Below are 22,395 nucleotides of genomic sequence, written 5' to 3' on the forward strand. Positions count from 1 at the left end.
TCCAATTTTAATAGTTTGTAATAAATGACAAGTGTTTTTTTCCTCAACTTACATTTTTTAAATTGTTTTTTCTAAGACCACGATTTTTTCTCATCTGTATATGTGTGTATGTATGTGTGAATATACACACACACACACATACACATACACACATATACACACACACCCATACACACATAAGCTCCTATATATGTGTGTTTGAGTGTGTACCTATGCGTGGCAACCACCCCTTTGTTTATGTAAATGATATTGTCTTTAAATATTTTTACAAAGTTAAGAACCTGGGGGAATAGAAAAATAAGAAATTATTTTAAATTTTTAATGATTTTTATGAAATATTTTTAACAGCAATAAAAGCTAATACAAAATGAAATTAAACAGAGAAAGAGAAATAGAGGGAAAAGAAATATAAAGAAAAGATAGAGAGTGTATAAAATAAAAGAAAAATTAAAAAGACAAGTCAAAAAGAAAAAGATATTTAAAGAAGTGACTTCTGATCTTCTTTACAGCAGGTACAAACAAACTTGACATCTCTCCTCCCTCTTTGAAATTACATAACATATATCACTTCCATATTCTAACCCATTTTAATCCACAAACCAAAAAGCAGTGACAGTTCTGTCCAGTTTCAGCAAAAAGTCCATAAAGGGTTTCCAGTATTTTATAAAACTACTTATTATCTTTATCCCTGATCAAAGAAGTCAATTTTATATTTTTTTGTTCTTGTGTAGTATTCTGACATTATTAATTCTTGATATTGAAATATTATTGTAGGGCTTGGTTTCTATCCATATCTACTTTTGCCCATCCTAATTTTTTTTTTTTTTTTTGAAGCTTCAGCAGCCCTCTGCTAACTATTTTCACCAAGTTGTTCTGTAAATCCTCCTTTCTCTTGTGAATCCAGTAGGTCCATTATCCACATCATTTTTCATTTCTTGACTTAATGTTTGTATTTCCCTTCTGTTTATTATCTCTGTTTTATTTTCCAAAATTTCTATTTAATTTTCCAAAATTTCCACCTTGACTTCACTTTGAATTACCTCTCCACTTAGTTGTCCTGTAATTCTTCAAGATTATTTTTCATGTCTACTTTTAACTCCTCTTTCAGATCTCTTTTAAATGATGTATTCACATAGGCAGTTATTGATGCTGTTATTGTAGCTGTAACCTTCTTTCCCAATTCCTCAAAGATCTTTTGAAATGTCTCAAGTGTGATACCTTTTTCTGTCATTTCTATAGGTTTCACTACTTTTCTAATAACACCCATTTCATCAGGTACCAAAGTCGACAGAGGACTTCTTTTTTTTTCTTTTCGCCTTTCTCTAGTCCTTAAGTCTGTGATACCTTCTGACCCTCTGTAATTCTATGGCCACATGGTTTGTGTCAGTTTTCTTTTATCTCTTTGTTTTGCAAAGTCCATCAATTGTCTTTCTACTAAAATTCTAAACAGTCTGCATTCCCCCAAAGGTATTATTTTGTTTATATAATTATTTTAAAAACACTTTAATAAAAATCCTGATGCTTCAAATTTAACTGGTCCCTTAATCCATTTTAAACTTTCTTATTTAAGTCCTTGTTAAATTTTTTGCCACTGATCTTAAATTCTTTAAATTGCTATTCTTTTCCTTAATGTGGAATGAAGTGACACTCACCAGAACATTTTTTTTAGAAAAACTGCTATTCCGAAGATCGCTTTTGAAGTAATTCCAATTCAAATGGACTTAAGAAAGGGAAGTTTCAGTGAACCCAGTGTCCACTGTGGGCTTAAAGTCTTTTCCCCAACTTTTGGTGCTTCAACTTATTCTATAGGATCTCTTCATAATGTATCATTTCATACCAGTAATGAAAATTTAAATATCAGACGTAACACTAAATTTAAATAAAGACATTTCATGCTTCCAATTTATAATACAGACTGTTAACACAACATAATTCATACACATTCACAAACCATATTTTCAATGCATCCCTGTTTATGGGTTTTCCTGCCTCCTCCAAAACTGGTTCCAGTCAGTACTGATAGTAGGAAAGAGGTCTGGCTTTAGGCCCCTGCTTTGTGGGATGTCCTTTACCTATTTAACAGCTTTAGCATGGGGTCAATTGTGCATTCCTGTCCTGGACTCTCCAAGAAATGCTACGGAAATGCTTCCCCAGTGTTCGAAGGAAGTACAGGTCTGGATAGGAAAGAACTGGCTTCAGCTCGATCCTGATGACTGAGTAGCTGAGGTTTTAGTCCCCCCACCCCACCCCCAATATAGTAATTTTCCATCGTTAAATCTGGACAGAGTTGGTACATAATTTCAGGCTTCTCCTGGACTCATAACTCTTACCTGAGGAACAGGTGGCAGCTGTAGTCAGAGACCTTTCACACAAATAGACTTTATATACCATTTGTGCCCATTCCTAGATCGGGAAGCAGTGCTTACAGTCACTCATGCCTTACTCATTTTCCATTGAACTATGTACTACATATGGGTCTCTCTTGAAGAGTATTAGGAAGCTGCAGCTGGTCCAGAATGTAGTGGCACGTGAGGTTTTGGGTGCACATAGTAAGCCTATTTAATACTATTACTATATTAGCTGCAGTGGCTACTAGTGGACTTCCAGGTGCAATTCAAAGGTGCTGGTTGTCACTGTTAAAACCTACATGCCATGGGTCAGGTTATATGTGGGACCACTTTTCCTTAGTGGTTTATGCCTATCCCACCAGATCTGTCAGAGTTGGCCTGCTCTGAGTACTCTTGGTGAAATAATGTTACCTGGGCCCGAGGAAGTATGCCTTCTCTATCATGGTAGTTGCCCTATGGAATAGCCTCCATCCCCAAACATCCAGATGTTCTCAACTCTGTCAGCCTTTTGGAAGGCTATTAAGACCTAGCTATTGGTACTAGGTACTGGGGCTGGGATATTAATGATGGAAGTTCTGGCATTGAGGTACATGATGGGAAACTACAGAGATTGCATTTGACCTTGACTTGTTTTGTTTTTGTTTGAATTTAATAGAAATTCAACTTTAATTGCCTGTTTTATATGAGTGTCATATAAATTGGATAAATAAAGTATTTATTCATTCATTCATCATTCATTCATTCATTCATTCATTCATTCATTCATTCATTCATTCATTCATTTATAAAGTTTATAGGCCGTCTGGCTGCCAGTCACTCTCAGTAGCTTGCAATTTAAAAAATACAAAGTACAAAAAGAAATAATGAAAGCCTCCCCCCAAAAAAACTATAACAATAAGAACAACAATATTATCTTCTATTCAGCAGGGGAACAGGGGAATCCTCTATTCACTCTGTTCCAGGACTTGGCAAAATAGCTTCCTGAATGTCATCAGGGTTGGAGCCTTCCGGATATGCAATCTGCATTAAATGCATAGAGCAATCTACATTAAATTCCATTACTGGTATTCTCTTGAGAAAGCTGCTTCTGAAAAAGATGAAGCAATGAGATTACTCACTCCATTCTTCCTAAGAAAACAATGCCAACCGATCTCATAAGAAAAAATTGTGCAAATTAAGTAATGTGGAATGCTGCTTGTAAAAACGTTTGCTGTGGATGACAGTCACATTGAACTATTATTTCCAAAATCATTTTATAATATAAATATATGCATAATCCTTGTGGTATATAGGAGTGCTGTTTACTTATTGTGGTTCCTTCTTATCCTCACATCTATGCTAGCACATTGCTGCCCTGGACTCCAGACTTGCACCACTACTTTTATGTTGCTAATAAAATTTGGTCTAGTTAAAGTGTTACGTTCATTTCAGATTGATGCCTGTTTACTTAGAGAATAGCGATGTTTGTGGTTAGGTCATTATCAGTCCTGTTGGATAACTATAACTGACTTATTTGTATTTTTACCCACACTGTGTATCTGTCTCTGTGTCTTCGAAGCTGTTGAACTTTTCTAGTCTTTTTACAGAGGCTGCACATTCATCTACAACCAGGAGTTATCAAATATAATACCTTAACTGATAAATCTTTTAATATCCTGACATGCTAGCATAAATCTTTATGAGTCAATTTATGCTGAAAATTAATTTGGTAACTTTATGCTTTACAGCCTATCTGGAATTTATCATGTACTGGGACTGAGAAGCTGGGAAAAAGAAAAAAGAAAAACCTATAGATGAACAGATTCTTTCTTTCTCTCTTATACCTTTATTCCTTTAAACAAAAATACACCAGTATATACAAAGCCTTTACCCAAGCCTGCTTTAAAAGTTTCCCTTCAGCAGTCCTTTATGATAGATGTGAAAACACCCCACTTAATGAAAAACCCTGCCATGCAGGAAATGTATGTTAGAAACTCTGGTCCATGACCTTCTGTATTGTTGCCTGTATAAGAAATGCCCACAGAAAACAAAACAAATCTGAGCAGTGCCAGATAATACTTAGGTAAGGTATCTATCTGTAGATAAACAAACTAAAATCATGTTACCAGCAAAATGCCAAACATGGCATTATTATAATGCAGAACACAAGTTTATCTAAAAAACAATGGGAAAATAGCTGTAAATATGTGGAATTTAAACATTAAAATTAAAGTTCTAATTGCAAATAAACTGATTTATAGAAGGAGTAATAGTCACATTTAAGTATTTTAACCTGTTAATATTTTAGTAGTTGATCAAACCAACATTTTATTGTAAAGTATCTCAGCACATTGATTAAAACTTCTACTTACTTAGTATTTCATAAATAAATTTCTAATTTAGTTTTAAATATTTTACATTTTAGTATTTTTACGTACAAATGTCAGGTTCATTTTAGTATTTTAGAGTTGGGATAGGCTAATGTCTGTATTTATAGTGTATTTTATTTGTTCCATTTTATTTCATGTCATTTTTCTGTTACAATTTATTCAGGTGAAAATGTATTTTTACCTGGTCTCTACAAATTCTCTTTTAAAATTGAATGCAATCCAGATCATGACTCTAATAAGAGTGTTTGATTTTTGAAGAAATGTTCAGAGTCACTGTGAGTCGGGCAGCATATAAATTAAAAAAAAAAAAAAGGATTGGGGGTGGTGTGTAATACAATTCTTAGGGTTCTGAAAGAAAGCAGATTTACAGCATGGTGTGTCAAACTTAAAATAATCCATTTTCTTTTTGCAAAACAAATGATTGTCGATGAGTTCTGGCAAATCTAAAACCATATATATATATATAGAGAGAGAGAGAGAGAGAGAGAGAGAGAGAGTGTTGGTATTATACATGAGATTCCTACGTTGTCACAGGAAATTACATGATATTACAGGTGGGATATTACTGAATTTTTGGTGTGATTATTCAGAAAGTTTGCATGTGCATAAATAAATGAATAAACAAACAACAAATAAGCCAGCACCACTTGACCTAGTATTGAGACTGAATGACTGAATGGAATAGATTCTTTGGACAGAGTGACAGTAAGTACTTTGCAGATATAGCCACCTTAAATTAAACATTGCGTTTCTCAGTAGAATTTTTGTATATCTCCACACATGCCTTTTATCTATGTGTGCCTGATATCTAAGGGAGAATGGACAATAGCTGACTTGTATCAAGGAAAAAAAATGGGCTGAATGAAAGGAAAGCACAGTCAGGCTTCCCATCCTCACTGCTTGTGTATGTATGCCATAGGGCAAAATAACTGAAGAAGGCTCAATGAAGTCTAAGATGATCCTCTGTATTATTATATTGTTCCATCATGGACTGTTCTGTGCACAAATGTCTTTAACATGATTAAAGTTATTCTGTAGCCATGAAAAGTGATTTACGTTCTCATGGATTGTTCTTAGCAAAAACACAGAGTCACAAGTTAATAGAATTATTTATACCACAACAGTGTAACTAACAGTATAGAATTCCATATTGTTTCTCTAAAATGGGATTTCTTCCTGCCTATAAACTATTTAAACATAAAACATTTAATGGATATCATCTGGGTTTTTGTTTCATGTTTTATTTTTTATTAGATAATTAAAAAAAAAAGTGTATACGATACTGCTCTTGTTATCTGTCGTTCTCTAGCATTTGGAATACAGACTGTGAACATACACAGATACATGATTCTGAAAGTAACCTTGTGCTTCCTGCTTTTCCCCAGGCCAGATCTCTTCAATTGGGACGATGTGGTTCATCAACAGTCAGCTGTGCAGAGATTAGACCATGCATTCAACATAGCTAAGAGGCACCTAGGAATTGAGAAACTCCTTGATCCTGAAGGTTTGTGCAAATAAGATTCTGTGTAGAGACACATTTTTTTTTTCACACAGATGATTAGAAAAAGGTTTATATTTTTAAATAGATAGATTTTCATTTAGTTCAGTGAGCCTTCAAAATTCTTTATCCTCTTCAGGATAATAAACTTTCAAGGGCTCAGAGGATGCAGACTAGCATTTATAGATTTACAGCTAACTTGTTTTTTTGTTTTAATATAGCCAGCTTACTGTTTCTGTTTATTGTTATTATGTATCCAACTAAAATAAGTGCTATTCTTCACAGGTTTTTACAATTAGGAATTCTTTCTAAAATTCCTTAACCCTTAAAATTATGCATGTAAGGATTGCAGGTAGTGATTCATAAATCATTATTTTTATACAGATTTCACTTTTACTGTACCTCACTCAGACACAGAATTTTATTTTAAGTATTTTAACAATTATATCAGTTTCTTATTTCCCCAGAATTCACGTTTTCCTTGTGTGATACTTATTTAAAAACACAGTGGGTCCAATTAGCAGCTATTGCTGGGCTTCAAAATTGAACAGTTATTTTCTTAATAATAGAGAATGCACAGTAACTACTAGGTACATAAATATATGAAGAATCTAGAAACAATTTGTTTTTCTTTTGAAATTCTATCCTCCTTCTCTCAAACCAGTATGATCTTAATCTATGGTATTATTTCTTATTGGAGAAAGGTATATCATATATTTTGAGCACCTTTGACTACGTTTGAATGCTTAAGTTGGAAGTGGATTCTGATATCAGACTAAGCCTTTTTGAACAATTCAGTACAGTTGTGTTTCCGTTGTATGTTGTATATCTGTTTATATCATATATGAGTATAAAATAGATATGTTTAATTGTTAATTAACTCTTAGTTGCTCTATTAGTGCAGAAAATAATCTGTCTTTGCACATTGATGTGTACTTGGGAACCAGCATTGTCTCAAACTAGGTATATGTACTCTCCTTAATATTTCATTTCTAAAAATAAAGATGCAAAAATCAGGCACTACATCTACTTGTCAGACCTTCAAATTTCATCAGTTTAGAAAGTAAAAAGCTAAACACCCATTCTGTACTTCTTTGAATCATAAAACCAAGGTGCACAAAGCTTCAGATTCTTCAATCATGTTGTTGATTTGGTCTGGAGTCACGCTGAGCAGGTTCAAAATTAGATCAAGCTTAATTCAAAGTTTTTATGAATTAGGTCCAAGCAAAATGTTGAGGTCTGTGTATACTTTTATATGAGATATTTTTCTCTAATCATAGTAGTGGCATGACTTTCAAAAGGAGAGAATCACACATACATTGGAATTCTTCTTGAGTTTTATTGTAATATGCAGAACATTTTTTAAAAAATAATTGGCATATTTTAATACTGTTATGAGATTCTCAGCTTTTAAAGAACTGTATTTACCAAGTTATAAATATTGTGGTATTAAATTTTTAAAGCTACGTGTTGTTTAATAACCACAGTTTTGAAAGTGATAGTAGATGGAGTCTGTCATTACCTTTTGGCATGACAACACTAAGCCATTCTACCCATTAAAGTAATAAATGTTGTCACAGTATTTTCAGTATAAAAGGCTGATCTTACATTCATAGAATGCAGCCATAATCATATTGCCTTGCCTTTTGTGGCTTCAGCTATAAATGAATAGCATGCTGGCTGATCCAGTAACAGATTAGCCTGGGAGCCTGGGAAAATAAGCATTTTTGGCACCAGCAAGATGAATCAAGGTAGTTTGGAGGGAGGATGGATGCACTTTTGGCATGTCCTCTCTTCAGACATGGGTTTTCCTGGGATTATACAACTACTGAACAGAATCAAGGAAAGACACAGCTGAGATAGTTAGAAGAAGGAAGTCATTACTGGTAGGCTGAATTCAGACTTCACAGGAAGAAATTTAAAAAGAAAGGAAGGAAGGAAAGTTATCTTCATGAAGCTACAGAAGCATGTACCTGTGGTTTGTCTCAGCTTCATTCATACAGTAGAAAAAAACCTAATGATTTTCCACTTCATTTCAGCTACATTGAACTATTTCAATCATAACTGCTATTGGATATTGCTCATTATTTCTAATAAAGAAAAAATAAAATAATAAAACAATATAATTGAGTTCCTTGAGAATAATTAAGGCACAGTAAAGAAAACAAAGATAACATTAAGAAAAATGTATTTTATAACAGTTTTCAATAATCATGATTGCAAGTAAAAATAGTATAATAAGGAAGACATCTGTTATACAACACGTATATTTTTAAAGACCATAAGGTGGCTAGTTAGTTAGCATGCTTTCTGTGCTGTAGTGATGGAGACAGTCTGATTTCAGTTTTTGAGAATTCAAAGCAATTTGGAATAATTATTTCCTAATTATATTGCATTTCTATATTCTTGTCAGTTAAGCATTCCAGCAAACACTAGAACATCCTATTAAGGCCCATATGAACTGCTGATAGGATGAACAGAATTGTCATAGCACAGAGTCCATTTCAAAATAAATTGACACATTTATTTTCTTTGCTACTTTTTAAAAATATTTGCCTCTTCTTTTTATTTAGCAAATAATGTGAATGGTATTGTCATAGCCCAAGAAGAAAATTTTATTAAAGTATTAAATATTTAATTTCCCTATAATATTTCATAGTCTGTCTATAATATTCCATGTTAACTCTGACAGTTAATACTTTTTAATGCATTTAAGTTCATCATTCAACATTATTTCCTTGGAGAATAAACAATAATTGATAGAAAGTAATATATTTGGGCTTAGTGTGATTCTGAATCCATATTCAATCAGCGCTAACTCTGCTCCCCACAAAATTCTAATTCAGTTAAATAACTGGAGAGATGTTGTCTACTACTGTTGCATATTAGATAGATCAGAGATTTGGATTACACCTGATGTTAAGCTTCTTGTGACTAAGTTTATTAAATCAGTGGGACTTAACTCTGAATAAAGTTACACAGATCTGGGTTATGCTAGAGAAATTGAGCACTTCTCTTGGATTGCCAAGCCTCTAAAACCTACATGTCCCTTTGGTGGTGCTGGTGGGGGAAGGGAATCAGCTGAGCCTAGCCTTAAGAAGAGCATTTTCACCCCTACTGTCAATCCCACATCTCTTCCTCACAATGTCTGAGAAAACAGTCCTTTTTATAAATTACCTAATGCCCTTTTAACTGGCTGGTATCATCCACTACATGTTTCGAACTATATTCCCAGTAACTGCCAGGGAGCACAGCCAGTGATTAGGGCCTGTTGGGCTTGTATAAAATACATGGAAATACCAGGTTGGGGAAGGTAAGCTTACAAGAACTCTTAAAAAAAAATCCATCAAATAGAAAATTTGACAGAGAGATAGAGAGAGAAAGTATGAAAGGCACACTTAGCTTGCATTTGGCTACTCAGAACACAGCACTCTGAAGAAATACCATCCCAAACCAAATTTAAACTTAATTGAAGATTCTTCCTAAGGCAGAACATTTGTTCTGATTCAAGGAACCGGAAATTAAATACAGCCTTGCAAAATGCTTTTCAGAGCTAGAGGAAAGCATGTGTTCATGGAGCTAAGTAGGATATGCCTAAACCCTTCCAATGACTGAACTGAATTGTCCACAGAAGATAATAGTCACTTCTTCCTGGCGCTTTTTCTTCCTTCCCCATTAAATGTTATCTTATCTTTCAAATACTTAACGATGGCATAGAAAGCTGTTGCTGAAAGCAATATAATAACTGTTACATTAGATTTCTTTAAATATCATACAGTAGTTCAGTAGTAATTATTCCCAGATTAAAAGACTATTTCAGCCGTAATTATTCTTAGATTAAAAGAATATTTAATCATTTACTAATCATTTATCTTTTTGTCAGAAGAGCACAGAAAAATGTTCTTCAGTTTAATACAACTTGCCTGATTTAACTTTGTTCAGTGCTATGAAAACTTGGGCTTTTGCATTTAAGTCAGTAACTTTAAAATAATATACAGTGCAGTGTACTAGTTTGTTAAGATTAACCTTTAGGAAGTTCCTAGATGTAAGTGCAGTAATTAATCCTTAATATTATTTTTCCTTAAGGCAGATGAATTGTTCATTACATTGTGCAGAGCTTCAGCTTCAGTTCCCGAAGGATTTCTGAAGCAAGTGGAGACACATTCATAGCATTTTCCTGCTGCTGTTTAAAACAGCTGTGCCCAGACGTTCACCCCCCCACCTACCTGGCATTTTTTTTTTCCCCAGAATTATTTGACACTCAGAGAAAATCCCAGGTGTAGATGCCTTAAAGAGCTGCAAACAGCAGCATGTCTCTGTGTGTGTGCTACTTTTGCTCTGCTTGCTGTGATTGCTCTAAAAATAACATTAGGAATTATATTATTTCTAATTATGAATGTTTGAGCAGTCATACACACAGTTGTAGTGTGGCATTCATAGCATTTATTTACCATATTTACTAAACCCATTGCACATATTCTGAGGCTAAGCCCAAACTAATGAATTATAATCCATATAGGACTAATTTTCAATTCAGGTAATTGAATTAATTTAATTTCTTGCTTAGACATTCTAAGCTTGCTAGAGGCTTCTGCTCAGTGATTACTATGATGATGGCCATTCCAACTCAAAATAAGAGGAATAAATGGATAAAAAGATGTGTTAAATTAAAAAAAATGGGGGAGAGAGGGTGCTAAAAAAGGGACAGCATGTAATACAACTGAAAGAAGTTGCTCTGATCTTGTGGAGCAGAATGGATGAATGCATGTAGGAAACTGAAAGCTTAGGTTTATTGATGAAAAAAATGTATTATGTTTATTTAAAACTGAATATATTCTGACAAAAACATATGTCATAAAACATGAATGATATCATCTAGAGGTCCATCATTGCCACTGTAAGGTGACAAATGGCTTGGTTCACTTTGGTGGCTCCTGCTACATTCTACCTGCTGCCAAACTTGGAAAGCAACAGTCATGACTTTCCAAGACACTCATCCAGCCTGGTACTTCATCTGTAGCAATCTTTCCTCAGAATTAGGAATTGTTAGGCACTCTGGACATCTATGTCAGCTATTTTTCAGTCATGGCCAGTGTAACTTGAAATGAGGTATTGGGCTTGGCTGGTGAAGTAAGAACAAGGGTCAGTAAGACTAGCAATGTATTTTCCACTGTGGCCTGCCAGAGTTAATTGACTCTCAGACTGCTTTGCCATGCTTTCCTATCATCCTGGAGCCAATCAGAAAATCATGCCAGCCTAAATTTTACTGCCCCTCCACGACACATACTGACTGTGCACCTGGAATTTATAACAATAGTATCCAAATGCCTAGCATTTTATTCTTCACAACTGTAATAACTGGCCACAGTTTGAGTCAATGCAAGCAATTACTTTAGAAAACGATGATGGATAGACAGCCCTGTGATTTATATTTATTATTGGTTAATTTATGATTATCAGTGGATACTTGTGGCCCATGGGCTACGTGAGCTCCCTCAATGCACATTTTGCAGTACCTCCAGATTGTATTTCTAAACAAAATATTCAGCAAAGCTAATTCAGCTTTTTTCAATATTTTCAGCCATATCCTCCAGCAATGTCAAACCATCACCAGACATACCCTTGATGATCCTTAGAGATGGCAAAAATGCAGTAACTGGATTCCACTAAAATTATCATATAAATGTATATTTAGCAGCCCATTGCTGCTAGAGAAGCTCATTGCTGCCTTAAGGCATGAGCTGATATGCCCCTGCAGAGAGCTCAACAAGGCTGAATTCTAAGAACAAATTCCTCAGAATGAGGAACTATATAAGCTGCTCTCTTCTTCCTTCTGTCACTGCTACAACAAGATCTAAATCTCTGTAGCAGGTGGGTAGGAGTAGCCTATCAAAACAGAACTAGTTTCAGTGGGAACAGACACTGTGGAGATAATGGAATCCAGGTATTTCTCCCCTGCTTTAGGATGTGAGGCAAGAGTCCCACTCAGGAGAACCAGTCCTGATACATTGTTCCTTGATAAACACTTCTGCAATCGTCATGGAAAGCTATTAAGCTGATGTTGGCTTTAAAGCAAGTACCATATATTGGGCCACTGAGAAACAGAGATCTATGTGATTCCTATTCCTATGGTTTTCAGATTCTTCTTCACCATTTGGGCCAATAGAATTCAAGGATACGATAAGACTTACTTACTTGGACTAGGTCTCCCTATGCTGCACAACACATTGGGTAGCAATTGTTCTCCAATGATTTTGACCAGCTGACATCACTGAATTGCATTTACTGTTTCAGTAGCAGTGAACAATTTATTATGTTATTGGGCTGCTAGCCAGAAACCTAATATTCCTCCTTTCTCATCCAGGCTTGGTACCAGTAAGAGCCAAAAATATGATTCAATATTGCTGGGTGACCAAGCAATATTGTAGAAAGGAACTACAGTAAATTAGTATTGAGGAAATATATATGTAAACAAACCAATATCCATTTAGCCTTGGTTTTGTGTATTTGTGCTATGCAATCTTCTATTATTTATTTTCAAGTTGTAGCTGAATATATTCCATGAGTTAAAACTTGCTGGTTGACAGGATAATTTCTGGCTTAGAATATGTAAAGTTCCTTGCTAGGCATGAAGTAATACTTGGGATTTACTTCTTACTGTTTTTACTTTTTGTAAGTAGATCAAAATAGGTGCTCAGCGCATGGAAACAAATTGGTTTTCATGGTTAATTGATATAGCTGGTAGTGGCTAAAAGGACATTTGTCCTTTTGGGTATAATACAAATGAAGCACCTTCAGAATATCAATTAATTGGACTTTACTCCTTGCCTCTGAGTAACTGTTAAGCATGTTGAGCAATTGTGGAATAATTTTTTTTTTTTAACTTTTAAAGATTAGGTTGCTGATTATGGTGCAGTGAAGAAAAATAATTATTTTGCTCCACTGGAGCAGTCTTTCTGCTTTTGTGAAAGGGCCTTCTTCTCCAATGAATATCTAAATTGCTTGCAAAATTTAGATAAGAATTAATTTTTTTAAAAAAATGGAAATCTATGGGACTAATGTAGAATCCAAATAGCAATAAATGCACACAGGCAGTTATTTTATAATGACTTAGCTCAACAGTTTGCATGTCTGCACTTAATTTCAAGGATGCATTTTGGTATTTCATATTGTAAGTAGTTTTCTACCTTATCTTTACATAGCATTATTATTAAATGAGGATATGGGGAAATATATAGCATAGAAAGACCTATTGAACAAAGTTTAAACTAGCATCAACTTAAAAAAAAAAGACTTTAAAATGATTTTTAGAAGATATTAGTATTTTGGATCAGAAACATGTTAACCACTTGAGAATTAAGCAGAGGACAGAAAATATTTGTAGATTTCCATAATTAAAAGAATCTAATGTGTTAGTATCACTTACACTGATATATTTTCTGTATAATGCATCTGTGTAGTAGAACTGGACAAACAACTAGAATTTGTTTCAACAAGAAACTTTGCACCATAGAATTGAAGTAATTTTCCATACAAAGATGCAATGTTGTCTCACCTCAAAGCCTCAGTCAGGTGTTTCAATAGCTAGAAGAGACTTCTGTTCATACATTACAGCTTCAGGCCCTTAATACTCAAAAGAAAGATTCTCACAGTCTTTCTCAACCAATTTTTTGAAACAGGAATGGGAATTAGGTTACAGGTCTTCGTAATTGGATATGTTTATTTCAGGACCTTATTTATCTCAAGTTTATTAGGACAGAGCTTTCTCAATTCTTTTGCTGGCTATACTTTTTTCCTGATGGACTATGTGGATGTTCTGTAGTTGTAACAATTTTGCAAACTGCCATCATTTTCCCAGACTATGAAAAGTCCATTACACACAGATGGAACACTCTTTTAGCAGTTCTGCCAGCTGACGGGAAGCATTAGAAAAGGCTTCTGAACATGCCCAGATATCTTTGCAACTTTTTGAACTGCTAGAGATAATCTCAGAATAGGACAAGTGAAAGTTTGGTCTTAGAAGTGAGGGATGGATACTTTAACAGGCTTTGAAAGAAATACACACACAAGGTACTGTATGTGTGTGTGTGTATCTGTTTAGAAGGTACTTACTAGATTAATGTATGATAAATAAATAAAAATGGATAAACTTTTTAAGAAAAAAAAATTACCTTTTTCATATTGAACAGGTTATTAATTTAAATACATTGTTTACACTACAGTCACATTTTGAAGTATAAACAATGTTTAAAAGAAAAAAATATTACAAAATGTAATAAATAACAAATATAAAATGAGATTCAGAGGGTCTTTGTAGCTGGGAATCACTCATAAATGCTACATCTTACCAGGGTTAAGTTAAATTTTCATTTCTAATTATTTTGGGATTAAGTAAAGTGTTCTCATTAGTGTACAGTGAGTTCACAGGTATTGCTAATTTACAAATCTTACTATTTTTGATCTTGTCTGTCCTGCTTGTGAATGAGTGGTATTAGCACTTCAAATGCAATCTTCTGATTCTCTTTCTTCCCTGTTTCCTATCTTCTTCTTCTTCCTTTCCTCCCTTCAACCATTTTGCATCCTATCTTGTTCTGTTCTGGGAGGGGCAGCCTTTGGCAGAGGAACATGTCCCATCCTTTCTGGGCAGTTTGCCCACCTTGGTCCCCACCTGCGACTCAGCTCTCACCTGTGGCTCCCCATAGCTGTTTGCATGTGACAGCGGCCACATCCCGCACAATGGCTTCAACAAGCTGGCTAAACCAAGGGTAGCCAAGGGGTCTTGAACCTTGGTGAGACAGGCAGCTGCCTATCCCAGCACATGAAGACAGTTTCTAGTGGATTGAGCAGATGAGACCAGTCATGAAGGCAGTCTCTGCAAGTGTTGTGGAATGCAAAGAGCAGGCCAAGGCACAGAAGATATCCTGGTAATCCACCGAGCCTAGTCCCATCTCTGGTTGTCTCAACTCTGTCTTGCCCCTGGACTCAGATGGGAATTGCAAAGAGAGAGCGAGGCTGATGCTGCACAATTCTCCCTTACTTAAATCCAAATTACATGCTAGTCTCTACACCACCATCATTATCAGCATTGTGATGCTGGACTTGGATTTGTCTTCAGGAGTCACCTTGTTCGGAAACTTGCTAGTCTCCCCAAGGGTGTGAACAACTGGCTCATGACACTGCAGCATCCAATACAGAATAGAAGTCAAGCCACCCTGAGCAGTGCCTATACCCCCACAGTGACCAACCTAGATGAGATGAAAGACAGGTTCTATGAAGTACTAGATGCTCTACTATTAGCAGTGAGCAGCACCGATAAGCTGAATTTGCTCAGCGACTTTCTTTCATTAGAGTAGGGTATGATTCTTCAGCCTGGCAGGGAGTCTGTGGGAGACATGCAGTGGGCAAGTGTAACAATAATGGTCTATTCTTACTGAAGACCTGTGCAGCACATGACCTCCTCGTCATCAATAAAACTTTCCACCTGCCTACCCATAACAAAACCTCCTGGATGCACCCCTGTTCTAAGCATTGGCATCTTATTGACTATGTCATTGTAAGGAAAAAAGACAGGCAGGATGTCAGAGTGACTAAGGCCATGTGTGGTGCTGCCTGTTGGACAGATCACTGGTTCATTGTCTCCAAAATGAAGCTTCACGTCAGACCCATGAGGTGACCACAAGGAAGTAAGACCATGAAAAGAATTAATGTGGCCAGGCTGATGAATCCCAGCATGGCTTCAGCACTGGCTGAAGACCTAGAAACTAAGCTTGCTGACCTACATCTTGCTGGCAGGGCTGAGGACAACTGGAAATGCTTCAGGGATGTGGCCCATTCATCTGCACTGAAGATGCTAGAACCCTCTACCTACAAGCAGCATGACTGGTTTCATGAGAATGATGAGGAGATACAGGCCTTACTTGTTGAAAAGCACTGCCTTCATTTGTGTCCATCAGAACAACTTATCATCAGCTGCTAAGAAAAACGCCTTTATCAGTGCTCGTAGGATAGTCCAGAATAAACTGCACAAAATGCAAGATGCCTGGCTGAGCGCCAAAGCAGACAAAATACAGGGAGTTGCTGATTGAAACAGTTCTACGAAGCCCTTAACACTTTCTACAGACCTCAGTTTCTGAGGAGTTTCCCCTCCTGACAATAGATGGTATAACTCTCATTACAGAGAAGGCTCAGATCCGGCAGAGATGGGCTGAACACTTTGAAGCTGTCCTCAACCAACTGTCATCTATTAACAATGAGGCCAGAGAGCGAATTCCCCAATTTGACATCAACAGTGCCATGGATGACCCACCGGTAGTAGCTGAAGTCATAGAAGCTGTTAGCCAGCTATCTAATGGGAAATCCCCAGGGGCAGATACTGTACCATACCTGAAGAGATACTGTATACAAAATTGGTGGTCCTGTATTTATACAGAAACTCACTGAGTTATTCCAGTCTTTTTGGAAGCAAGAATTCATTCCTCAGGAACTTAAAGATGCATACGCCTCTACAAGAGGAAGGGCAATCGAAAAGTATGCAACAACCACCGAAGAATCTCACTGCTCTCCATCACAGGAAATACCCTTGCAAGAGGTCTGCTAAATCATGTGGTCACTCATCTGGAGCTGGTCTTGCTGCCAAAGTCACAGTGTGGCTTCCTCAGAGGTCGTGGGACTACTGACATGATTTTTGCCACATAAAAATTTCAGGATAAGTGTCAGGAGCAGAATCATGAACTCCATTCAACCTTTGTTGACTTCATGAAAGCCTTCAATACTGTCAGTCGGCAAGGCCTGTAAAGGATCATTTCAAAATTTGGCTACCTCACCAAATTCATTCAGAGGGTATGCCAGTTCTATGATGGCCAGAGAGCTGGCTGTAAGGCATTCCCAGTCACCAATGGTGTTAAACAGGGCTATGTGCTGGCACCCACACTGTTCAGCTTGATATTTACTGCCATGCTGAATGATGCCTTTCAGGAAAGTGATGTTGGAATCAGCCTCAAGTACAGAGTAAATGGAAAACTCTCCAACCTGAGGAGACTTCAAGCTATTACCAAAGTGAAGGAAACTGTTGTGAGAGACTTCTGCTTTGCCAACAACTGCCCCATGAATGCTGGCTCAGAGCCAGAGATGCAAGTCAGAATGGACAAATTCTCTATGGCTTGTGACAACTGTGGATACACCATCAATATTCAAAAGACTAACGTCATGCACCAGCCTGCTCTTCATGCACTGTGCACAGAACCCAAAATCACAGTCAAAAGGGAGAAACTACAGGCAGTGGACCAGTTCAATTACCTTGGCAGGACCCTCTCCCAAGTAGTGACCACTGATATAGAAGTTAACTGCAGAATAGCAAAAGCAAGTTCTGCTTTCAGTAGACTACACTCCACTGTGTAGGAACATTGAGGAATTAGTCCAGCAACAAAATTGAAGGTCTGCAGTACCAGTACTTCCTGGTACTTATTACCCTTCTGTATGCCTGTGAAATGTGGACTGTGTATCGAAGGCATGCAGGACAGCTCAACCATTTCCACTTGACTTGTCTTTGCAGAATATTAGGCATCAGATGGCTAGATAAAGTACCAGACACGGAATTTGTCTCTAGAGCAAGTCTACCATCAGTCCACACACTGCTGATGAAAGCACAGACCCGGTGGGCAGGTCACATCATCTGTATGCCGGACGAGCGCATACCCAAGCAGCTCCTTTTTGGGGAATTCTCTGCTGGAAAACACTTGCATGGAGGGCAGAAGAAATGTTACAAAGATACATTAAAGGCCTCCCTGATGTCTCTTGACATAGATACAACCACCTGGAAAACATTGGCACAAAATCGTTCTGCCTGGCGTGGCCTCATCTATAAAGGCTATCAAGCTTATGAAATAAGGCACACTGTGGAAGCACAACATAAGTGCGAGCTGCAGAAATCTAAAGCCATCAGTGCAACAACTGCAGTGTCTACACATTTGTCCAACATGTTCCAGGACATTCTGTGCCCGAATTGACCTGCCAGTCATATTTGGACACATATTCTTTTTCTTAGCACTTCTGTTGACTTTTAAATTACTTTCTAGATTGAGTTCTCTGTAGCTTCTAAATTAACTTTATGCTTCTCCAGAAAAAAAAAAATCCTTCCCCGCATGTTGAATGGTGCAATAAATGAAGCCAAAATACTTCCCTTTATAATAGAATTTCCAGATGAATTTCACTAGAACTAGAACCATGCAAAATAGATAATTCCTGTCAGGAGTCTTGAGCCTTTCTTTCCCTGAGATTATCTGAATGATAGTGAAAAGAGATATCACATAAGCATTTAATATAGGACTGGATCATCTAATGATCCCTCTATGTAGCAAAAACTTTCTATTTTCAAGAACATAATCAAAGGCTTTCAGCAATATTAATTAAAATGTGCAGAAGGGTTGGCTAAAACTTTCTATTCATTGTGCTCAGCCTTGGGAAAACCAACTAAATCTGATCATAAAGGTAAAGGAGAACTTTCTGAAAAAGTTCTTGATCCTGCCTTTAGATAATCTTTCTCTTTATGTGTTGACCTTTCCCTGGTATTGCTGTCTAAAGTTTACATAGTTCTGCAATAGAAAAATATCCAGTACTCACCCAGGAGCTAAACCAGACTTATGATTCCTAACAAGTTTTTTTCCTGGAAATTTGAGAAAGGGTTGAAGTCTGAATTTGCAATACCTGGTCAGGTGTTAGTTGGGCTGACCAAAAAATTGTATTCCCTTATAAAGTCATAGTTTCTCAAAGTTCCATTGGTGGGTTTATTTATTTATTTATCAGATTTGTAAGGCCACCTGACTCTATAACAACTCTAGGTACAGGTTGACCTACTCCTAAACCAGTGAATTTAGAAAGATTATGTATGCCACAGCTACTAATTTATTACTGCATGTGTTAAATTAGGTGCTGGAGATAAAACTGTTCTTTCTTTTAAGTGACCTTAGCTAGTCGTTTCCTTCCCATCACTTCATTAACCCCAGTAGCATCATTCTAACATTTTTACTTTTCTAGATCCAATATTTTCTTGTCTTCTGAAATTTACCTTGAGGAAGTTTCTTTTCTTTTTCTATGTGAGAAGCAATTCCCCCCCCAGCTTCCCCCCCTAAATTTTCTATGTCAAATAAACTCTCAGAAGCGTCTAATGAAAACAAATTTCCACATACCCCTAATGCTGGTTTAAGATCTGCACTGGTACTTGAAAGTAACCAAATAACATGATATATTAATAAAGAAATATATAGCTGATAATTTTGCTTTGGGCTACTAGAAAACCTAAAAACTGGATGTGCAAAATGGTTCAAGATGGCTTTGAACCAAATTGTGTGTATGAAATTTATGTAATTGTATGTGTTGAGCATGGAATCTTGGGTGTGAAAGCTCTTTAGAGAATTCTGGACTTACTTGAGGTGAAACATATCAATTTCTAAATGCTCTGTTTCATGTTCAGAATACTTCTAGAACATTCAAAGCAGCTCAGTCTGCAATAGAAACAGCAGTGTTGCACATAAAATACAATCCTCAAAACAGTACCCATAAAAGAATTTTTCATCCATCTACTCTTTTGCAAAGTATTTGATTGTCACAACAGTATTTGGCTGTCTCAACGTTCACTAATCTGTTATAAAGCACTAGAAAGTATGCTTTTATTTACATTATATGTTTGTAGCAACCATTTTTCTATTCAGCATAATAGCCAATTTACCATGAATTAAAACCTTTACAAAAGTTACTGTAGCCTTGATACCTTGCCATTCTTCATCCCTTTCATCTTAATAAATGCTTTAATACTGCCTATATTATTCATATACAGAAAGGGACCATTTTCTTCTAATGTGATCCAAAAAGCTATTATATAGTCCATCCACTGCATCTACTTTTATAGTCCATATAATTAACTTAATTAAATACAAGGTGTTTGTTTGTTCTAATCTGAGTCATGCCGTTAAGCAGATCATGCTGCATTCCACTAATTATGCTTAATTTTATTCTAATTTATAGAAATATATTCTGTAACATTTCACAATTCTTGGATTTGACCTTGTATAATAATCATCCAACTTTAATTTTGTTATCACAGTATTTAATATTGCTATACTTTCACCCCCGAGCTTTGAAGAACTTCTACATTCTCTGATTTTTACAGAAACAAGTAATAGGACATTAGATAAATAGTCATCGGTGGCTGATATTATATGAAGAGTAATAGCTTGACATTTTACCTGTGGGGCACCTAGTAGAAATGTGCATTTGTCTTTTAATTCATGAATGTAATTTTGTCATTTGGGGGCATTTGTCCACATTTCAACTGACAGTTTCTAGTATTGGCAATTTCTCTTTTATCCTTTTAACATATTTATTAGACAAGAAAGAATAACAATCACATTACTTGAACTGCTTTTCTAGTTCTCATAATTTCACTTTATAAATTTACAATTATTCTCCTCTTCAGGATCTCCTTTGGCTTCAGTATATCTAGAATAACAGTTGATATTACTTAATAACCCCCAATATTGTATGCATTTTATGCATTATTTAAAAAAATATTTTAAATTCAGCCCAGTCCTTTTTTTATGAATAGAATTATTTCTGAAGAAGGTAGTTCATACAGTCATTAAAGTTCTTCAGTTTAATGAATGAATGTTGACCAAGCTGATTACTGTGAGTATCATGGCTCCTACTGGTTTGCAAAATTATGTGAGTTGTAATAATCTATGACAGTCTTTCCCCACCTGATGCTGTGCAAATCTATTGAACTAAAATTACCAGAATTCCCCAGCAACCTATTTGAAGGGTCCTAGTTAGAGAAGGCTACCTTAACTCTTAATACATATATCACAGTCCACTCATTTCAAGAATTTTTAATTATTGCAGCCATACTTTGTAGACTTAAATGTAATTACATGGAATGAAATTCTAATGAATTCAATCTAATTGAAATCAAATTAGATACAGATATGCATTAAATTGCACTGATATTGCATGGATACAGACACACACTCATACATATAAATTATGTACGTATCCCATTCATTAACTATTATCCATACTATCAGGTTAACTATCATTTAGCAATGTTATTAAGAAAGTAATGATGTTAATCTAACAACCACAAAAAATTAATCACTGATAATGAATATATTATGATGGTGGTATAATATTTGACATTATAGTTTCATTCTAGTAAAAGTCTTTTATTCCAGTAAAATATTTTTTATTCTAATAGGAAATTTTATGCAAAAGTAGGTTATTTTATCTGTGTTATTCTGATTACTTTTCTACATATACCCCTTTTCCATATGTAGCTCATTTTATTTAATTGGTATAAACTGTCTGAATTCTTCATAGTTACTTGTTATAGAATAATAAGCTTTATTTATTTTTAAGTATATTAATATTGTTGGTTGCACAATCAGCCAGTTGTTTAGGCTGGATTTGGCATTTTTATCGAGCCCTTCCCAAGGACATGGGATAGGCAGAGGTTGTTGTTTCATGATGTTAAAGATATCGTTGTAGGATGTGAGCTGTTCCAAATAAAACTCACTTTTGCAATTGACTGATGGTGATTTTGTCAATGCCGATGGTGTTCAAGTGGTACTCCAGATGTTTTGGGATTGCACCCAAGGCACCTATTACTAGTGGTACTATGTTTGCTTTCTTTTGCCACAATTCTATTTTTATTTGCAGGACTTTGTATTTTGTGATTTTCTCCACTTCTTTCTCTTCTGTTCTGCTGTCTCCAAGTACTGCAATGTCTGCTATGCAGACTTTTTTGTCTTTCTTATCAACAATTGCTAAATCTGGGGTGTTGTGTGGCAGGTGCTTGTCTGTTTGAATTCTAAAGTCCCAGAGCACTTTAGCTTCTTCATTTTCTATGACTTTGTCTGTTTTGTGATCCTACCAGATCTTGCTTGCAGGCAAATGATATTTCTTGCAGATATTCCAATGCATGATTCTTATTATTATTTTGGAAGGGGGAATGACTTCAAGTCAGTGTTGACTACTGGCAACTGCCTGCACTAGTCCCTGCAGTTTTCTTGGCAAGATTTTCAGAAGTGATTTGCCACTGCCTGCTTCTTGGGGTGGGTCAGAGTGACTGGCCGAAGGTCTCCCAGCTGGCTTTGTGGGACTAGAGGAACTAGAACTTACAGTCTCCTGGTTT

At 35.9% G+C, this 22,395-nt stretch overlaps 1 protein-coding gene across 18 annotated transcripts in view; it reads left to right on the forward strand.

Annotated features, from left to right (window-relative positions):
- DMD (dystrophin) overlaps positions 1-22,395 on the forward strand; it is an 886,326-nt gene that overhangs the window by 338,430 nt on the left and 525,501 nt on the right. For all 18 annotated transcript variants that reach the window (XM_088144802.1, XM_088144803.1, XM_088144790.1 and 15 more), the window contains exon 7: positions 6,103-6,221. In XM_088144802.1, the coding sequence (XP_088000928.1) occupies positions 6,103-6,221 (119 nt within the window). The remainder of the gene's footprint in view (positions 1-6,102; positions 6,222-22,395) is intronic.

This window comes from Python bivittatus, unplaced genomic scaffold (genome assembly GCF_059951505.1).
Source record: "Python bivittatus isolate LINGU-HERP-01145 unplaced genomic scaffold, Pbiv_v1 ctg000350_np1212, whole genome shotgun sequence".
Classification (NCBI taxonomy): domain Eukaryota; kingdom Metazoa; phylum Chordata; class Lepidosauria; order Squamata; family Pythonidae; genus Python; species Python bivittatus.